Here is an 18,857-nt window from a genome sequence, read left to right as displayed (position 1 = left end):
AGGCACAGGGCAAGGAAATAGCTCCCAGTGGGATCCCTTCTCCCAGTCTCTCTCTCTTCTTCCTTACCGCGGGGGTAACAGTGCCTCTGGGGGCTGCAGGGGAGTCAGAAAGGTGGTAGGTGGGTGGCTGTCCCTGTGTCCAAGAGACTGCAATTGTTCTGAATTTCTTTCCAGCAATATTTGACAACTGGTCTTCCCCCAGAATTTTCTCCACAGAGGCCAAGAACTTGGCTGATTCCTGGGAACAATCCTGCACTCATTTTACACATGGAGAAGCCTGTCTGTAGAGGGCTTGGTACTGATCCAGTGGCAGGTGACCTGAAGCCTCTAAGACCCCGGCCCCAGGCGGCCTGGTTCCTCATTGAAGCCGCACCCTCTCTGCCCCCGGCAGAGCAGGCAAGGCTGCTGGGCCAGGTGCCCGCTGAGGGAGTACAGCGGGCCTTTGTGCTGGGCGGACACCACCCCCTGGCCGGCCCCTCCCCACTCACGGAACAGCCCTTACCTGCCGGCCTGCCACCCTTCTGCCAACAGCGCCGTCTGCTCCTCCTTCAGCGCGGTTTGCGTCCAAGGCTGCTCCCCGACGGCGCAGCGCAGGAGCTCCACTGCCCCGGCGCGACTTCGCGGTTGCCCTCTCCCCACCTCACCGGGGCTGATCATTAACCCGGAGGCCGTATAAGGAGCAAGGGGCCTGGGCGGGAGGGACGCATCGCCGCCGACGCCGCCGACGCCGCCGCAGCCATGGACAGTACCACCTGGAGCCCCATGACCAACGCCACTGCCGCACCCCTCGCGGCCCACGAGCGCATCCGCAATGCGGCCGACATCTCTATCATCGTCATTTACTTTGTGGTGGTGATGGCTGTCGGGCTGTGGGTATGTGAGGACCCGGAGATATGGGCTGAGGGGACAAGGGCCACAGAAGGGACGGGGGGGGGCACACAGAGGAGAGACGGCATCGGTGAGCTGTGAGGAGCGGACGATGGGCTTAAGGGTCTGTGCAGCCGGTTGAAAATAACTTGGAAGCGCTTGAGAGGAGTTCAGGGGGGGCACAGTGTGAAGTGAGGGGGGAAAGCAAGGATGAGCAGAAAGGAGAGGGGTGCCGAGGGGAGCTGGCGAGGAAGATCCAAGGAGGATACCCCTGGTCTGTGAGCAGAAAAGGAGGTGGGGGCAATTGGGGAGTCTGGGGCCAGTGTGAGGGGCAGGAGAGGGAGAGCTTGGGGCTGCAGGGAAGATCCCTGGGCTTGGGAGATAAGCCCCAAGGAGGCCAGGACTATTCTGCCTTTTCTTAGTCATACAGTTTTGGATGGAAAAGAAACAATTTAGAACAGGAAGGACGCAAGCCTCTGCCAGCTGCATGGGCTGCGGGGCAGCCTCGAATGGAGGGGTGCTGTGGGGTCCTCCTCGGAAAGGCTGACCTGCAGGCGGAGGGGCTGGAATGAGTGAGAGTTGGCAAAGCTGGGTGGAGGAGGAGTAGAAGGAAGACCGGAGGGTGGCCTGGTGCTGGGGAGAGGGAAGTGCCTGTGGCTCCCCTTGGGGACTGGGGACAAACCAAACCAGAGAAACTTGTTCTTAGCAGCCTTGGAAATTGGAACTTGGAAATTTCACTATGACAGACTCTGGCACACCCAGCAACTAGAAGATGAGATGTTTTAAATGTGCACATATTCCAGGGGTGCTTGGGTGGCTCAGTCAGTTGAGCCACCTTCTCTTGGTTTTGGCTCAGGTCGTGTTCTCATGGGTTCTGGGATTCAGCCCGTCTTTGGACTCTGGGCTCCAGGGCTCCGCACTCCGGGAGTCAGCTTGAGGATTCACTCTCCCTGCCCCTCGCCCCTCTCGTGCATGAGCTGGCTTTCTCAGGAATAAATAAATAAATCTTAAAAAAATATAAATTTGCACGTATTCCAGACACTCTCAACAGCTTTGGTTGGGGTGTTGTGCCAGAAGGCTGCGATGCCAGCAGGTGGTTGGATTCTTTTTTTTTTTTTTTAAGATTTTATTTATTTATTTGACAGAGAGGCAGCCAGCGAGAGAGGGAACACAAGCAGGGGGAGTGGTAGAGGAAGAAGCAGGCTCATAGTGGAGGAGCCTGATGTGGGGCTCAATCCCAGACCACTGGGATCACACCCTGAGCCGGAGGCAGACGCTTAATGACTGAGCCACCCAGGCGCCCCTGAACTCTTGATTTAGAGGGGAGGAGAGTGGGCCCTTTCATGGCCACTGAATTTTGTTTGCTTGTTGTTGTTGTTGTTATTTTTTAGGGATAAAAGGAAGTTTTTTGTTTTCTTTTGTTTTTGGCTTGTTTTTTAAGTAATTATAGAAACCAGATGTGACTAAAAGGCTTTCCAAGTGTCACAAGGGGTCAGTGTGATGGAGTGTTCCCTAATAGTCTCACCATCCCAAAAGTGTCCAACTAGGAGCCAGGATTCTCAAGTTTACCACTGGTTTTGACATAGTTCTAGCTTTACGACCTCAGGTAACCTGCCTCAGCCTCAGTTTACTCAGGTGTAAATAGGTACAATCTTACCTATTCTTACGACTTCCCAAGGTGGTTGTGAGGCTCTGCAGAGATGAACTTGAAAATTCTTTATGGAGTCTGGGAGTCTTTTTAAATACTATTAATCAGTTGCCCTCCAAGATATGAGCCAGGCCCTGAATGGTTTTTGTCCTTTTAAAAATGGGCAAAAGTGATCAACTGGGTGGGACATCTTCACAGAAAGCCTCAAGAAAAGGAGGGCGGGAATGCTAATCCCCATTTTACAAGAAGGAAACTGAAACCCCATGTGGTTGTGATTTGCCTAAGGTTGCAATACATGGAATTGTTCCTAGAACTCAGGTCTTTTGACTCTTGGTTTTCCACAGTACCAGGGGCTTTGCCACCTTGCCTACCTTCCTCTCCCCACCCCTCCCCAGCTTATGTGTGTTGTAGCCAAGATGTGAATCCATCATTTGCTAGCTGTGCCATACTGCCTGTTACCCAGACAATTGCCGATAATCTCTCTTCCTCGAACCAATCTTATTTTAGCCCCTGCCAGTCCTGCTGATTATGGTGTTTACACTTTTCAAATATCTGTGAATCAGTATCACTTGTCCTGTTAAATGCTACTTAATGAGCCTGCTAATATTTGTCTACATTTAATCTTCCCCATTAGTCAGTGCTTCTGGACCCTGATCATTTAACGTGCTGGATTTCTTCCAGTTTACATTCCTCTTTTTTTCTACTGGAGTATCAAAAGTGCCTTGGTTTGGGGATAGGCATCTTGACTCCTGCATGATCTCTGGGCTGCCCAGACAGAGCAATCCTGGCCAATTTGCTTCCTCATCTTAGAGAAGGCACCCGCAGCTAATGTCCCTCTGTCACCATCCCCATCTCTTCCAACATTATTTTGTTCTGTTTTACCCTCTTCCAGGGCTGCCTCATCCAACAATACAATACAGTATTTTTTTTTAAAGATTTTATTTATTTACTTGACAGAGATAGAGACAGCCAGCGAGAGAGGGAACACAAGCAGGGGGAGTGGGAGAGGAAGAAGCAGGCTCATAGCACAGGAGCCTGATGTGGGGCTCGATCCCATAACGCCGGGACCATGCCCTGAGCCGAAGGCAGACGCTTAACCGCTGTGCCACCCAGGCACCCCATACAATACAGTATTTTTTTAATGATTTTTTATTATATTATGTTAGTCACCATACAGTACATCCCCGGTTTCCGATTATACAGTATTATAAACTATAGTCACCGTGATGTAAATTAGATCTCCAGAATTTATTCATCTTATATTTTTATCCTTTAGCTTAAAAAAAGATTTAATTATTTTTATTTTTATTTATTTTTTAATAATAATTTTTTATTATGTTATGTTAGTCACCATACAGTACATTCTTAGTTTTTGATGTAGTGTTCCATGATTCATTATTTGCGTGTAACACCATGCAATATGTGCCCTCCTTAATTCCCATCACCGGCCTATCCCAATCCCCCACCCCCTCCCCTCTATTTATTTATTTTTAGAGAGAGAGCCTGAGTGCACAGGGTGGGGGGGGAGGGACGGAGTGAGAGAGAGAGAGAGAATCTTGAGCAGACTCTCTGCTGAGCGTGGAGCCTGACTTGGGGCTCCATCTCACCACCCTGAGATCATGACCTGAGCCAAAACCAAGAGTTGAAGGCTTAACTAACTGAGCCACCCAGGTGCCCCTACCTTTTACCTTTTGATCAACATCTCTCCATTTCCTCCACCCGCTAGCCCCTGGCAATGAACATGTATTTCAAAATATTACACTGTATCCCTTAAAAATAAAGTTTTTATTTGTCAATATACCTTAATAAAGCTAGAAAAAAATTGTAATATGGTAACACAAAGTAAAAAAAAATGTAAGGGTTGTGAATGAGATATGGATGGAGTTCTCTAGATGTTCACAGAAGAGAGAGATTATTTTTGTTTAGGAAGGGGAGGAGGCCATAGTAGAGAAGGAAGTTTCTGTGGAAGAGTGTCAGGTAAAGTTTCATGGGGGAAGATCACATTTGAGGAGCCTTGAAGGATGGGTGTGTGGGGTTTGGGCTTGTGGAGATGAGGCAATGAACATTAGAGAAAAGAAGACCTGAGGTAGATACACCTCTCCTTGCCTTTTATCTATCCCCAGCATCTTTCCTGAATTATCCAGTTTCCCACTCTAAGTCTCTACCAACCACATTCTTCCTCTAAGCTCTTTGTTTCTGAGACGAACTTGGAAATGTTGTGTCTGGGCCCCAAACCCACTTTTTGTGTCCCTCCAATACCACCTGGTGCATATCAATCTGCTTTGACTTCAGACTGGCTTTCAGAATGGCCTTTCCCTGGCAAACTTCTGGAGCCTGAGGGGACATATTTCTGTTCAGCCTCTTGCTACCTTCTCTGATCCTTGGGTCTGTTAGTCCTCTTGCTATTCCTAGAAAAACCACTATGGAAGCCCTAAAAGTATGTCCTATGGGAGGGAGGACCCTGCCAGGAGTCTAGAAAGATCTGAGCCATGCTCTCCCTGACACTGCCTGGCATACAGGGGTGCTTAACAATCTATGTTGATTGTTGGATGTATGAATGACCCTGCTTCCTAAAGGACTGAGTCCAGTCCATCTTTGGAGTCTGAGCAATCAGCAACATGCTCTCTGTAGTAGACATGTTTGCTGAATACATGGTGAGTTTCTAAGTGTCTGAAACGCCACCATCTGAGGTTAATGCCTTTGGACCAGTGATGCTCTTTGGCCTCAGGGGTCATGTGTGAAAATGCAAACACCTTTAACAAGGCTAAGTCATTATCAGCCATTAGCCTTTTCAGGGAGATTAGCAAGTGATCAGCTAAGGGAAGGCCTTCGGAAGTAGAAAGAAGGAGGGATGTACTATATCTTGGCTAATTGAATTTAAATAAACAAACAAACAAACAAACAAACAAATAAATAAATAAATAAAAAGAGGGAAGTGGAAGGAGGCCACGGGCAGAGACACTGTCCCAGTTTTGAGCTGGAGGACGGGGCCTGGGCCTGAGCTGGACTAGGAATAAGCTGAAGGTTGAGAGGCAACATTCCAAGGGTGTTGTGAAAGGGGCTGGTGGTCATTTATTGAAAATGCATGTCATTCTTCTCCTCATAAACCTTCAGTGCCTCCCCACTGCTTATGGAATAAAACCTATATTTTTTAGACTGGCATTTGAGGGTCTGTGGTCTGCCCTCACTTCTCACCACTCTCCTAATTCATATGCCTCAGCCAGATTCACCTGATAATACCGTTTACTGTTCCCTTCCTCCTCCCACTGCTGCAGTTCTACCTCCGGGTTATTGTTCATGCTGTCCCCACAGTCTGAAATGTCCTTTCCTTCTTTCCTCTAATAAATCCCACTCTATCTTCAAGACTTGTGGAAGTGCTGTTTCTTCTGTGAAGCCTTTCCTCGCACCCCAGTCAGAAGGAATCCTCTCCTTCCTCTGTATTTGTAATAATAATCATTCTGCAGTACTCACAATATGTTGAAAAGTAATGTTTCCGCAAGCTCCTACCGACATCCTGGAGAGGAAAGTTTTGAATTGAGTTTGAATGTTCCATCTTTAATGTATTCAATATGAACACCATGCATTCCTATAGTGTTTTTCTTCTTTTTTTGCTTTGATAACGTTATTGAGATATAATTTACATACTGTGTAGTGCTTTTAAAAAGAATGATATTTCATTAGGCACCTTGAGTATGCTTGTTAAAAATGCATAAAAAGTTCCATTTCCCCTTATTTAACAGACAAACAAACAGGTCCAGGTGGAGTGACTTGCTTGAAGCCCTACTGTGAGCTCATTGCAGAGCTAGCACCAGGGCAAGCTGTTTAAACCTTCTGAGCCCCAGTCTTCTTGTCTGTCAAATGTAGGTCCCTGCCTCCTTCATCTAAGTATAGAGGAGCTCCACGGGAGTAAGGAATGTGGAAGTGTTTCAGCACGTGAATTGGGTAAAAGAAAGTGCAAGTATATGGGTGTGGGAAAGGTGTGTCCTTCTGGCTGGCAAAGTTGCTCTGTTCTAGTTTACTATTAAATTTTTGACCTTTCCTCCTCAGGCTATGTTTTCCACTAATCGTGGGACTGTTGGAGGCTTCTTCCTGGCAGGACGAAGTATGGTGTGGTGGCCGGTAAGTTTTCTCTGAAAAACTACTTGCTTAACTACAATATTCCCTATAGGACGAGGCCCTTTTCTTCTTGGCTTTGGGAGGCACTGATTCTTCCTTCCTGCCTTAAATATCTGATAATGGGTCTTCTGCTCACCAGGTCTCCTGGGTACCCTTAATCTCTTGTGGTAAGGGAATAATCTTTAAATAAATAGTGCTTGGAATCTTTCACGGTATACATACAGGAAGAGACTGCACAAAGTGGACAGTGTGGAGAAGCAAAGAGAGCACACAGACTGAGGTGATCTTGGGTACATCTGAACTTCTGCTTTGTATGTATAAAATGGGGATGGTAATATTTACCTTCCAGGAATGTTATGAGAAATGGATACCTCTTATGGGGTGGAAACTCAGTTAATAGCTCTTTCACTACCTTTTTGTTACTTTAGGTCCCATGATAGAGAGACTTTATCTGTCCTACCTTGGGAGCCTAATGCAATGCCTGGCACAAGGGAACCTCAATAAGTACTCAGAACAGCTGGAGGAGGAGCCCCCTACTGTTCCCCCAGTTTTCTTCATCTCTTGGAAGATTTTGTATTTTGTATATTTGAGAGGTATTTTTCTCGATATTCATACATGGGGAGAACTATCTCAGTCAAAAGACATGTGCATGCATGGAAGAGAAACTGGGAAGTCCCTTCCATCCTATCAGCACAGAGCTCTGGCTGGCTTATCAGTTCAGTCCAATGACCATCTCAACTCAGAGTTCTCACCAAAATGACTGGTTGACCAGATTGGCCACATTGTACAAGTCCTTGAACTTAAGATACAAGCAAGATTGGCTGGGTAAGGGTGGGTAATGAAGCATAGAAACAATTAGAAGAAAGTGAGTGTGAGTTGATTGGAGGAAGAGAAGAAAGTAAAAATTGTCACTGTCATATGCAGAGCATGAGAGGAGTTGCAAGGAAATCATCACACCATACCCTGCAGTTGGGCTTTGATCAGTTGTTTGGGGATGGACTTTAATAACTGGAATCTTCACAGCTGCTTGGGTTTTCCCTGAAGTCATTTCTGCCTTATCCCTAAGGTGGCCAAGAATACTAGGCAGATGCTGATTTTTATCATGGCTCCCTCATGGTGCTCGCTCCTGACATATTTTATCTTCTCAAGCTTTGTACTTTGGTGCTTTCCTAAAAGCTGGTGTTGAATAGGCAGCTCTGATCACAAAGTTCAAGACAAGGCTAGGGTAGTCGCTCTAGAACTGCACCGTCCAGTATGGTAACCACTAATCCCATGGGCTATTTAAATTGAAAATAAAATTAAATAAAATTAAAAATTTCTTTCCTCAGTCATACTAGCCGTAGTCCAAGTGCTTAATAGCTACATGTGGATAGTGTCTGCCATATTAGAGAGTACAGATCTAGAATGTTTCTATCATCATAGAAAGTTCTACTGGACAGTGTGCTGTACTGATTTCAGAGCCAAGGCTAGATGAAATCTTAGTGGACTTGAGGTTTGCTGAATTAGAGAGCTGAATAGGAAGTTTACTTCAGTTATTTTGAAAGCAGTGCACCCCTCCACCCCATTTAATGCTTCACTGCTCCCTACAGTAAGCCTGTCAAGTACTCATCTGCCCTGTTTGCATCCAGACCTTCTTTTTCTTCCCTCCCCACACTGTGACAAGAAACTCTCATATCTCTTCATATAAAATTTCTAGGGCTTATTTACTGGGGGTAAGACATCAGCTTCCAATGTCTGGGTCATGGAGAAGCCAATGAGAGTTGGGGGGGGGTGAGAATGGGGCAGAACAATCCTTAGGAAATATGCATCTTGGGCTTGGCCTGGAAACACATCGCATCTTAACCAGCAATGATGTCTTTCTTCCTGATAGCACCTGGAAGTGGGTTGGGGCTGAACTTTTGTTGGCGAGAGGAATTAGCCCTACCCAAAGCATATAGGGTTCAATGGTTCATGTGGGGTTTCCTATGGGTATTGTTTACCTCACTCATGTTTCAGTGTTAGATTATTCTAACCAACGACGGAGAAGTACGGCCTCTTTCTTCTTTGTACAGAAGTCACTACTTCCTTGATGGGGCTGAAATTCAACTTCTTCTTCCAACAATGGTTTCCATGTAAGGCTTTGTGAGATTACATTAATGGTTTGCAAACTTGCCAATGTATCAGAATTACCTGGGTGTGCTTTCCAAAGACACGGATTTCTAGGCCTCGCTTCAGACCTATTTTTTAAATTAAAAAAAGCCTTGGAAGAGAGACCCAGGAATTTGTATTTTAAAAAAGCTTCCCAGAAGTTTCTGATTATCAGGCAGGTTTGATAATTACTGGTTTGGGTAGACTCTTATCTATCTGGTCAGATATACTGAAAGCATCATCTGTTAGGGATGCTGGACAGAGGGATTCTTGAATGGAGGAGCAATGACTTCTAAGTCCCTCTCAACTTTGAGAATGCTTTAATTCTTTTTTTTTAATGATTTTTTATTATATTATGTTAGAGAATGCTTTAATTCTAAAAAATTCTGTAGTAGAGCAAGCACAGACTTTGAAGTCATCGTATCTGATCTGCCACATTTACTAGTTGTGTGACTTTGGCCAAGTCACTGGACTTCCCTGAGCTTCAATTTGTACGTCTATAAAGTAGGAGAATAGAGCCTACTTTCGAGTGTTCTCGTCAGAATTAAATGAGATAATCCACGTACTCCACTCAGCACTTGGCAAGTACTCAGAAAATGAGAGTATTAAGAAATGGAAAGAAGGCGAGGAGTGCCAATGCAAAGTTCCAGTTGGCATTTGTCTGGGGCATAGCCCTTAGTAATGCCCAATAAACGAAAACCAGCATTTATGTGAAGCTAGTGCTGCTGCTTCACTTAGATTTAACTTTCGGATTGACCATGTGGATAAACGAACATGATTGGTATTTATATTTATTAACAGTACTATAAATCATCAATCCCAGCCACACAATGACCGCATTTTAACATCTCTGAGATTGGCTTGTGTGTTATAATCAATCAGTGGCATGCCATAGCTTAAGTGGCAATGCTTTTTCTTTCTTGGTGCTACATGGTACGTCTTACAGTAACTGGTGTCTTAGATTCAATAAGGTTACATTGAATCTGTGGTTATATTCTAAAATAGTGTGTTTTAAATATATGTTCACTGCAGAAATACCTCAAAGGCTGCCCTCCCCCTCCTTCCCAGAAAACTGACTTTTATTTATTTTATATAAGGGGAATCTGCTAAGGTTTTGTTTGAGAACAAGGTTCTGCTAACTTATAAAATTTAAAAACTGTTAATTTAGAAGAAAAATAAGCACGATAATTTTTATTCTAAAATTTAAAACGGTTTTATTTATTTATTTTTGGGGAGGTACTTTTTATTTTTTTTATTTTTTTCAGTTCTCTATATTTATTTTTTATTTTTTTATAATAATTTTTTATTATATTATGTTAGTCACCATACAGTGCATCCCTAGATTTTGATGTAAAGTTCCATGATTCATTACTTGCGTATAACACCCGGTGCACCATGCGATACGTGCCCTCCTTAATACCTATCACTGGNAATCACCATACAGTACATCCCCAGATTCCGATGTAAAGTTTGATGCTTCATTAGTTGCGTATAACACCCAGTGCACCATGCAATACGTGCCCTCCCTACTACCCATCACCAGGCTATCCCCTTCCCCCACCCCCTCCCCTTCTAAGTACTTTCCCTCTAAAATTGAATAAGGATTTAAACTATATTAAACCTATACATCTACACTTCTCTTTGTATTAAAATAAAAAGTCAATTCAATCCTGTCTGTCAGTCCTGGAAGTTCATACCTATAATATCAACTCTCAAAAGTGCAAGTGCAAAGGAGAACATCACAGGGCTGATAGGCTTTCCGGAACTTACATCTCTGTCAGAAACCCTCTACTGGGACACTTTGCCTTTAGCCATGTTGCTTTGTGCTGTAGCAGGAGTGAGCAACCAGAGAAGCTTGGGAAAAGAGTTCTTAGATTATTTTAGAAAGGGAGGACCTTGGATTAATATACCAGAGGCCAGGGGGACTTGGGTAGTCACCCACAAAGATAGTAGGAGGATATGTTACCTTGCAAAGTCTGAAAGGAGATTGAGCAGAGAAGTCAATTGGGGACATTCCTGGGGACTTAGGAGGCTGAAAGGAGCAGTTATGACCAGTAACAGGTGAAGATTTAGGAGCTCTGGAAAAAGACCCTATTCCTAAAAAGTTAATAAGGCTGAGAGAGACAAATCATTTGTGCCTTGGCTTGGAAATAGAAGTGATGGGTATTAAGGAGGGCACATATTGCATGGTGCACTTGGTGTTATATGCAAATAATGAATCATGGAACATTGCATCAAAAACTGGGGATGTACTGTATGGTGACTAATATAACAAAATAAAAATTATTAAAAAAAAAAAAAAGAAGAAGTGAGGGATAATTGAAGAAGAAGAGCAAGGACTCCAGGGCTGGGTTACAAGAGGAGACAACTTACACAGGGGGCCAGGCAGGGAGGCCTCCAGAAGACTGAGTCACACGTGAGCAAGCCAAGCCAACTGAGTAATATGAAACCATGAAGCTATACCTGTTGTAACTTTGGACTGGTTGGTGGCCCAGGATTCCCGTCTATGGTTGGCAGCTTTAACAAACAGCTGCCTGTGTGCTATGTTGTAATGATTATTTGGGGATGTGGAAGATGCGGAAGAAGGAATGTGAGCATTGAAGGGGAAATTCCCTACCCCTTGTCTAGTGGTAGCAGTAATTACTCAGGCTGGGCCTCAGATTCACAGCCCAGTGGAGAATTCTTGTTTTGGCGGAGGGTTTGGTTACACTTACTCGAGTCAGCTCCAAGAGAGCAGTGGGTTGTAATGGGGTTGAATAAACCCTTCGACAACCTCCTTCAGTGCAGAAATAAACATTCCAGAGGGAGTGGGAATCTCACAAGAAACCAAAGGACTTGGCTTGTCCCACCTTTGTGACAGCGGGCAAATCATTAACTTCTCTGAGTCTCAGAGTCTCCTCTGTAATGGAGGATAGTCAGATTGAGGATCTCAAAGTCTCTTCCAGTACTAAAAGTTTAAGAGTCCACACCACAGAGGAGGAAACAAGAATGGGTGTGGGCATGCTAGCCAGTCTATTGCCAAAGAGGATCTTGAAAATTGAATGGCTGTGGGTCTCTCAATAGCCACAGTTCCTTTGCTTCTTTTATTATTAGAGAATCATCATAGTGATGTAGGGCAAGGGTTGACAAACATTCTCTGTAATGGGCTAGATAGTAAATATTTTGGCTTTGTAGGCTATATGATCTCTGTCACAACTATTCCACTCTGCTATTGTAGCGTGAAATTAGCCATGGACAATGCATAAGTGGAAGGGCATGACTGTGTTCCAATAAAACTTTATTTACAAAAAGAGACAGAGGGCCAGATTTGGTCTATAAGCCCTAGTTTGTTGACCCTTGTTCGGGCCTAGGATCTGGAGTCAGGCTGCTAGAGTTCAAATCCAGCCTCTGCCCCTTAATGGTTGTGTGACCCTGTTTGAGTTAATAAGCATCTCTGTGTCCTACATTTGTTATCTCTACAATGGCAATATTGGACTTACTTGAGATTGTTGTGAGGACATATGCACAGTAAACTCTCAGGTTTAGCTCTTGTTTTTCTTTTTTCAGCTGAAAACTTTTTAAGACTATCATATCCCATATCCCATATCTGAGTGATCCAGCAAGAATGAAGATTAACCCTATGGGTTGCCCAAGTTCATACAAGATAGCTATGGGGCTAGGACTCTTTCTCTTTTTCTGGTTATTCAGGTCCCTTTCTTCCTATCCTTTGGGATGGAAATTTGTGAGATCAATGGGTATAGTCTATCTGAAAACCAAGAATTCTTTCCTTTAGGGTTGAACAGAGACCCTGATGAAAATTTTCCTGGAGGAAAGAAGACAGCTTTTTTTTTTTTTAAAGAAATTTATTAGGGAATATGGAGATCAGATCTAACATTATTTTTTCTTTTCTTTTTAAAAAATTATTTTTTTTATTATGTTATGTTAGTCAGGATATAGTACATCTTTAGTTTTTGATGTAGTGTTTCATGATTCATTGTTTGCGTATAACACCCAGTGCTCCATGCCATACGTGTCCTCCTTAATACCCGGGCCAACACATCCCCTGCCCCCCTCCCCTCTGAAACCAAAGACAGTTTTTTATATTTTCTAAATTTTCTTGAGTAAAATATATCCGATTTGATACGTAAGTCTTTAAATCCTAATGATCAAATCAAAGTTCATCTACTTAGGATGCTACTGGAGTGGTCTTGAAAGAGTCCAGCAGGCCTAAGACCTAGGTGGTAACTCATGAATAAGAGAGAAAGCATGAACTAGGCAAATGGACACAGAAGAGGCAGAGAGCTCACCAAGGGAGCAAAGCTCAGGAAGATGTGAGACCAAAGACAGACAAGTACCTGACTTTCATAAGCTTGGGTAGACGTGGCCACTAAGTCCAGTTGACCCTTTCTTCCTGCTCTGATTGTTTTCTACTTGCATGTAGCTATGTGTGCTTTTGTTTATCCCAGGGATGAGGCTGTTTTTCTCAATCTTTTTTTTTCTTCTTCTAATACCTAGTCCAGGACCTTGCATCTAGTGGCATTTGAGGAATATGTGCTTTATTAAATAAGAGGGAGGAGAGGGACATGTTCTTAGACACTCTTGCTGGATATCTTTGTGGATATCACCTAAGACCTTAGTCTGCATTCTGCTCTCTGGAGCACTGGCCACAGGGTGTAGGCAGTGGTAAGAATTTAGGAGGTTAGGGGCGCCTGGGTGGCACAGCGGTTAAGCGTCTGCCTTCGGCTCAGGGCGTGATCCCAGCGTTATGGGATCGAGCCCCACATCAGGCTCCTCCACTATGAGCCTGCTTCTTCCTCTCCCACTCCCCCTGCTTGTGTTCCCTCTCTCGCTGGCTGTCTCTATCTCTGTAGAATAAATTTAAAAAAAAATCTTAAAGAATTTAGGAGGTTAGGAGGATGCTGGGTCCAAGTCAAAGCCTTCCTCCAGCAGTGCTCCACATTTCTGTTTTTGTGTACAGAGAACTTTTTTTTTCTTCAGGTTTTGTTTTTTTTAAGGCTTATGGTAGCAAAATTGGAAAAGCAAACTGGCCCCAATCAGAGTGCTTGATTTCAGCCCTCATTGGACCCCTTGGAAAAGTCTGGTATACTATGCTTCCTTACTATCTCAAACATTTGGTTTTTCTCAGATTGAGTCAAGATTTTGCAAAACTTCCCTGTTCCCATAGATATGTATCTTTTTTGTGATGAAGGTTTTTTTGCTTAATGTGACAGTTGTTGCCTTGCTCTTGAATAGCCTGTTCTCTCTCTTCTTCTCCTTTTCCTCTTCCTCTACCACCACCTCGTTCTTCCCCTCTTTCTTCTCTTCCTTTCCTCACCTTCTCTCCCTTTCCTCACCTTCTCTCCCTGTCCTCCCTGTCTTTCTTTTTGATGGGGCCGTTTCCCTGTCACTCTTCATGGCTTAATCTCCTCAGAGGAGTTTCTCTGATTAACGCAGAGCCACTCACCACCCCATGTATTCTTTGTGTTCTTAAGCATCAGTTGATGGGTGTGTAGCCAATTTCCTGTCATCTAGTTGGTGCATAAACTCCTGGTTTCTTCTTTCTCTCTGGATACCTTCCTAGCATTTTCTAACACATTAATACTTTCCCAGACAGAGAAAGGAAAAAGTAACTTATAATCAACATTTCTAGTTGTTTCAAGTCAGAAGAGTGCTGAAACTATTGCCTAAGATGAAGACTTTGGATTATTCATGTTAGAAATGTATCTGGGCTTTCCCTTTCTACCATTGGCATGGCACATTTTAGGTCACCAAGAGCTGTATGTTTCTCTTTGGGTAAATTTTATAGTAGGGAGGTGATTTAGAGTTGGGACTAAGACCAGGGCCCCTGGAGCCAGGCTGCTTTGTTTTGAACCCCAGTTCCCCTATTCCTAGCTTTGTAGCCTTGGGTGAGTTACTTAACCTCTCTGTGCTTCAGTTTCCTCAACTGAAAAATAGAGAACATAGCACCTATCCTGTAGAGTTGTTTTGAGGATTCAGTTAGTTAAAATATGTAAATCTTTTACAACAGTGTATAATTAGTATGGCCCAAGTTGGCTATTCTTAATATCATCATCATCATCATTATTTTTTAAAGTAATCTCTACACCCAATGTGGGACTCAAACTCATGACCCTGAGATCAAGAGTCATATACTCTACGGACTGAGCCAGACAGGTGCCCCCATCATCATCATTATTATTGCATTTCATCTCCAGGCCTTCCTTCTTAAACTGTGAATTCAATCATTTATCCATTTATGCATTGCTATTATTTCATTCTATATTTACATGTTGATTACCTACTATGTGCCACATTCTGTGTTAGGTGCTGGCATATATTAGTGTGTGTGTGACACACATTCTTACAAAATATATCCAAAATTAGAAATAATGGTAAGTGTTAAGAAGGAAGTGTATTTGAATCAAGGCTGAGAGGGAAGGAAAGGAGTCTTTCTTAACCTACATAAAAGGATCAGGAAAGGCCTTTCTGAGGATTGAGCATTTAGGCTGAGACATGAAGGATCATGAGGCAGCCATATAAAGATTGGGGAAAGGGTAATCCAAGCAGAAGAAACAGAATGGTCAAAGGCCTGAGGTGGGAAGGATCTTGGGATAGTTGAGGAACTGAAAGGAGGCCAGTGTAGGGGAGACAATGCATATCAGTCAGACCCTTTGAGTAAGGGACCCCAAGTTGTTGATGATCCCAAGAATGAGCCCATCTGAATTGGTGAGAGGATTGGTCTCTAGCTTCCTTGACCTATAAATGCCAACAGAAGACCTCACCTGCCTTTTGTGCCAACAACCTGTGGGAATATGCGAGCCTTGGCAGTAGTTTCCTGATTTCCTGCCCTTTTGGTTCTTAGGGCAAGGGAGAGATTTGTGAAGATAATGAATGAATGGCCACCATTGTTCATGAAGAACATAAGCTGACATAAAGTAAACAGAGATTATGATGGCTCTGGAGCAAGGCATGTGTCTAAATATTTACCAGAATCTCAGAAATAAAATGGTCTGAATATATGAGCCCCACCTTCTTTTCTGTCCCAGTCCAGGAATTGTGATCCTTAAGAGATGGCAAGAGTCAAAGGTTAAATCTTTCCAAATCTCTCCTATGAAAAGATATCTTATGATGGAATCAAAATACTAATTCAGATTAAAGACCAGTTTCCCAGAGGATGAGGGAAGAATCTGAAATACAAGCATGATGCAGATGTACACATGCTGTTCCTAAATTTACAGTGAGGTAGGTAGGGGTGTCTGACCCAATGGTGCCCCTTCAGGGATGTTTGGAAGGGATTGTCTGGGGAAGAAGGAGAAAGAGTGGTGCTCCGGCCTCCCCTTCTATCCCTTGAATGTTAGTCATGTTTGGCTATGGGACCTTGGGCAAATCACTGTTCTGGTCTTTAGTCTTCTCACCTGTAAAATGAAGATGAGAATAATCCTTATCTTACAGACTATAGTGAGTATTATGTAAGTTAAAGTGAATGAGGTGCCTGGCCCCACACTTGGCCTAGAGGAGGCACTGTAAAAGTTAGTCATCCCTCTCCCTTTCTCATTCTCTCAGGACAAGCCTCTCAAAGTGTGGTACCCATACCAGCTGCATGGGCTCTAGTTAGAAAGGCAAAATTTCCAGCTTCAATCCAGATCCACTGAATCAGAAAGTTGAAAGGATGGGATTCAACCATCTGTGGTTTAACAAAATTTCCAGGTGATTGTGATTAGAGTTGCTGGATTTAGCAAATAAAAATATAGGATGGCTAATTAAATCTGAATTTCAGAGAAACAATGAATACTTTTTTATTGTAATATATCTCATGTAATATTTGAACATAATTTTATTAAAACTGAATTTGTTTATCTAAAATTCAGATATAACTGGATGTTCTGTATTTTTACTTTAAATTCTGACACATGCTATGGTTTGAGAACCATTGTCTGAGGATATTTCAAGGCAAGCATCTAGCACAGCCCAGAGAAAGGGCGGAGAGGAGGCTCTGGGATATTCTTGTATCATTCCTTAAAGGGAAGGAAGATAGAAGTTGGGATCAAAAAGCCATCTCCAGGGCTCTGGACATTCTGGGTATTACACGGTCCATTAACAACGAAAACAGTTTCCTGAAATCAACTGAATTTATTTTCCATTTGAGTTGTGAAAATCTTGCTCCCTCTAAGAGAAAACGACCACTCTGTCTCTTTCAGGAAATTCAGGGCACTCCATAAAAACATGGGCTGTACAAAAGCATCATCAGTATTTCTTCAGAATTGCATGCTTTTGTGGAACAAATTTTTTCTTTTTTTAATTTAATTTCAATTAGCCAACATGTAATACATCATTAGTTTTTGATGTAGTGTTCAATCATTCATTAGTTGTGTATAATACCCAGGGGCTCACCACATCCCGTGCCCCCTTAACTTTCTTTCTTTTCTATTTTGTCCCTGCCTGCCACTTCCCTCGTACAGGGGCAAAACTTTCCTAAAGGTGTCTCATATTTGTCACCTCATTTAAGCCTGAGAACCCCCTTGAGGTAAGATAAGGATTCTTATCCTCAGTGTATAGTGTAAGAAACTGAGGCTCAAGTCAAGGAAGTGACTGACTCATGGTCATAAAATTTGTTTTGACAGAGCCAAAATTAGAACCAGGCTGGAAGTCTCCCATTATGCCTGGAAGGAAGGGAAGAGTGGGGTCCATACCACTTAATTATGCTTTCAAGCGTGAGTAGAGATACAGGATACTTTTTGCAAATCCACTGGCTGCCTCTGATGGTGAAACAAGGGACGCACACAGCTGTTGTCCATTGCCTTAAGCAATTCTTGACTCTGAGTTAGTGGTTTGGAGTGTCATACTATATTTCTTTCCTAAAGGTGGGGAAATAAAGATAACATTAATGTGTAAACTTGAATCACTTTCTTCCGCTGGGCTAGAATTTTGTTTTCATTTGAAAATAACAAGGTTGACCTTAATTATTTCCAAGGTAATTCCAGCTCTAACATCAGATGACTGGATGTTGGCAAGTAAATAGGCTGTCCCATATATTTCCTGTTTTCTTTTTCTTGTCACACAAAACATAATTTTTAGGGTAGCATTCAATGACATTTTCATGTCTTTTCTTATATTGCCCCCAACAAACACATAACTTTCCTGCATTCTTTGTTCTTCAGGCTCTGCAAGTGAATCTGAGACAGCTCTGGAATGATTTCCCTTTATTGTTAAAAGTTTTAAAGAATTGTGTTCTGCTTATAAAATTACGCAGACTCATTGTGGAAAGATTGGAAAAGTACGGAAAAGTACAAAAACCCATCTATTGTTTTCTCTTTCAAAGATAACCCCTGTTAAATTTGGAGATATATCTCTATCTGTATCACTATCTCTCTAAAACTTTGTTATTTTTATTTGACATTTTATCACTTTTATCATCCCATCATAACAAATTTTTCAAAGCAATGATTTTAATGGCTATGAAATATTCCATCACAGGTACATACCTTAATTTATCTAGTATCTATTGTTGGGCATTTATGTTGTTTCCAACTTTCCTGTATTGTATGTAACATGGCAATGAACATACTAATGAAATTCTTACATATAAATCTTTGTATTTCTGATAATTTGCTTGAGGTAAAGTACTAAAGGTAGGATCATATGGTGGAAGGAGATGAGATTTTGATATGTACCAACAAACTACCTTCCAGAATTACATTTATGTCAGAAATATATGGGAGAACCTATTTGCTTGCCTGTTTGATGGACTAACCCGGAGGGTCAGATTCCACTTGAGGTCTTGTTCTTACTAACACTGATCTTACAGGTCACCATATGATGACCTCAGAGTAGTGCATAGTCGTAGCATTCCCCCTTGCTCTCTGCTGGGCCCCATCTGGTCCTGGCAGGCCAAATTTATTGCCTCTTCCTCGGGAGAGAGCCATCCTTGTCGCATCCCTATGAAGAGTCCCAACTCGATGCAGCCAGTGGGAATAAGTACAATTCTAAGGCACTTGGTTGCCACCTTCCTAGGAATTGATACACCAACCCACTCACTCACTCAGCAGACTTTAATGGCATGCTTTTCATGTGCAAGAAAGGTTCTATGTTAAGTAGAAGCAGAAAGGCTCTTTGAGGACTC

The 18,857-nt window shown here is 43.0% G+C and overlaps 1 protein-coding gene across 1 annotated transcript in view; it reads left to right on the top strand.

Moving 5' to 3' along the window:
• Positions 1–327: 327 nt before the first annotated feature.
• Positions 328–18,857, top strand: part of SLC5A1 (solute carrier family 5 member 1) — a 66,202-nt gene continuing 47,672 nt past the window's right edge. The window contains exons 1-2 of the mRNA XM_011220146.3: positions 328–873; positions 6,563–6,634. Coding sequence (XP_011218448.3) covers positions 739–873; positions 6,563–6,634 — 207 coding nt within the window. The 5' untranslated portion in view covers positions 328–738. The remainder of the gene's footprint in view (positions 874–6,562; positions 6,635–18,857) is intronic.

Source organism: Ailuropoda melanoleuca, chromosome 12, assembly GCF_002007445.2.
Source record: "Ailuropoda melanoleuca isolate Jingjing chromosome 12, ASM200744v2, whole genome shotgun sequence".
NCBI lineage: Eukaryota > Metazoa > Chordata > Mammalia > Carnivora > Ursidae > Ailuropoda > Ailuropoda melanoleuca.
The sequence above is the reverse complement of the archived record's forward strand: the minus strand, read 5'-3'. Positions and strand labels throughout refer to the sequence as shown.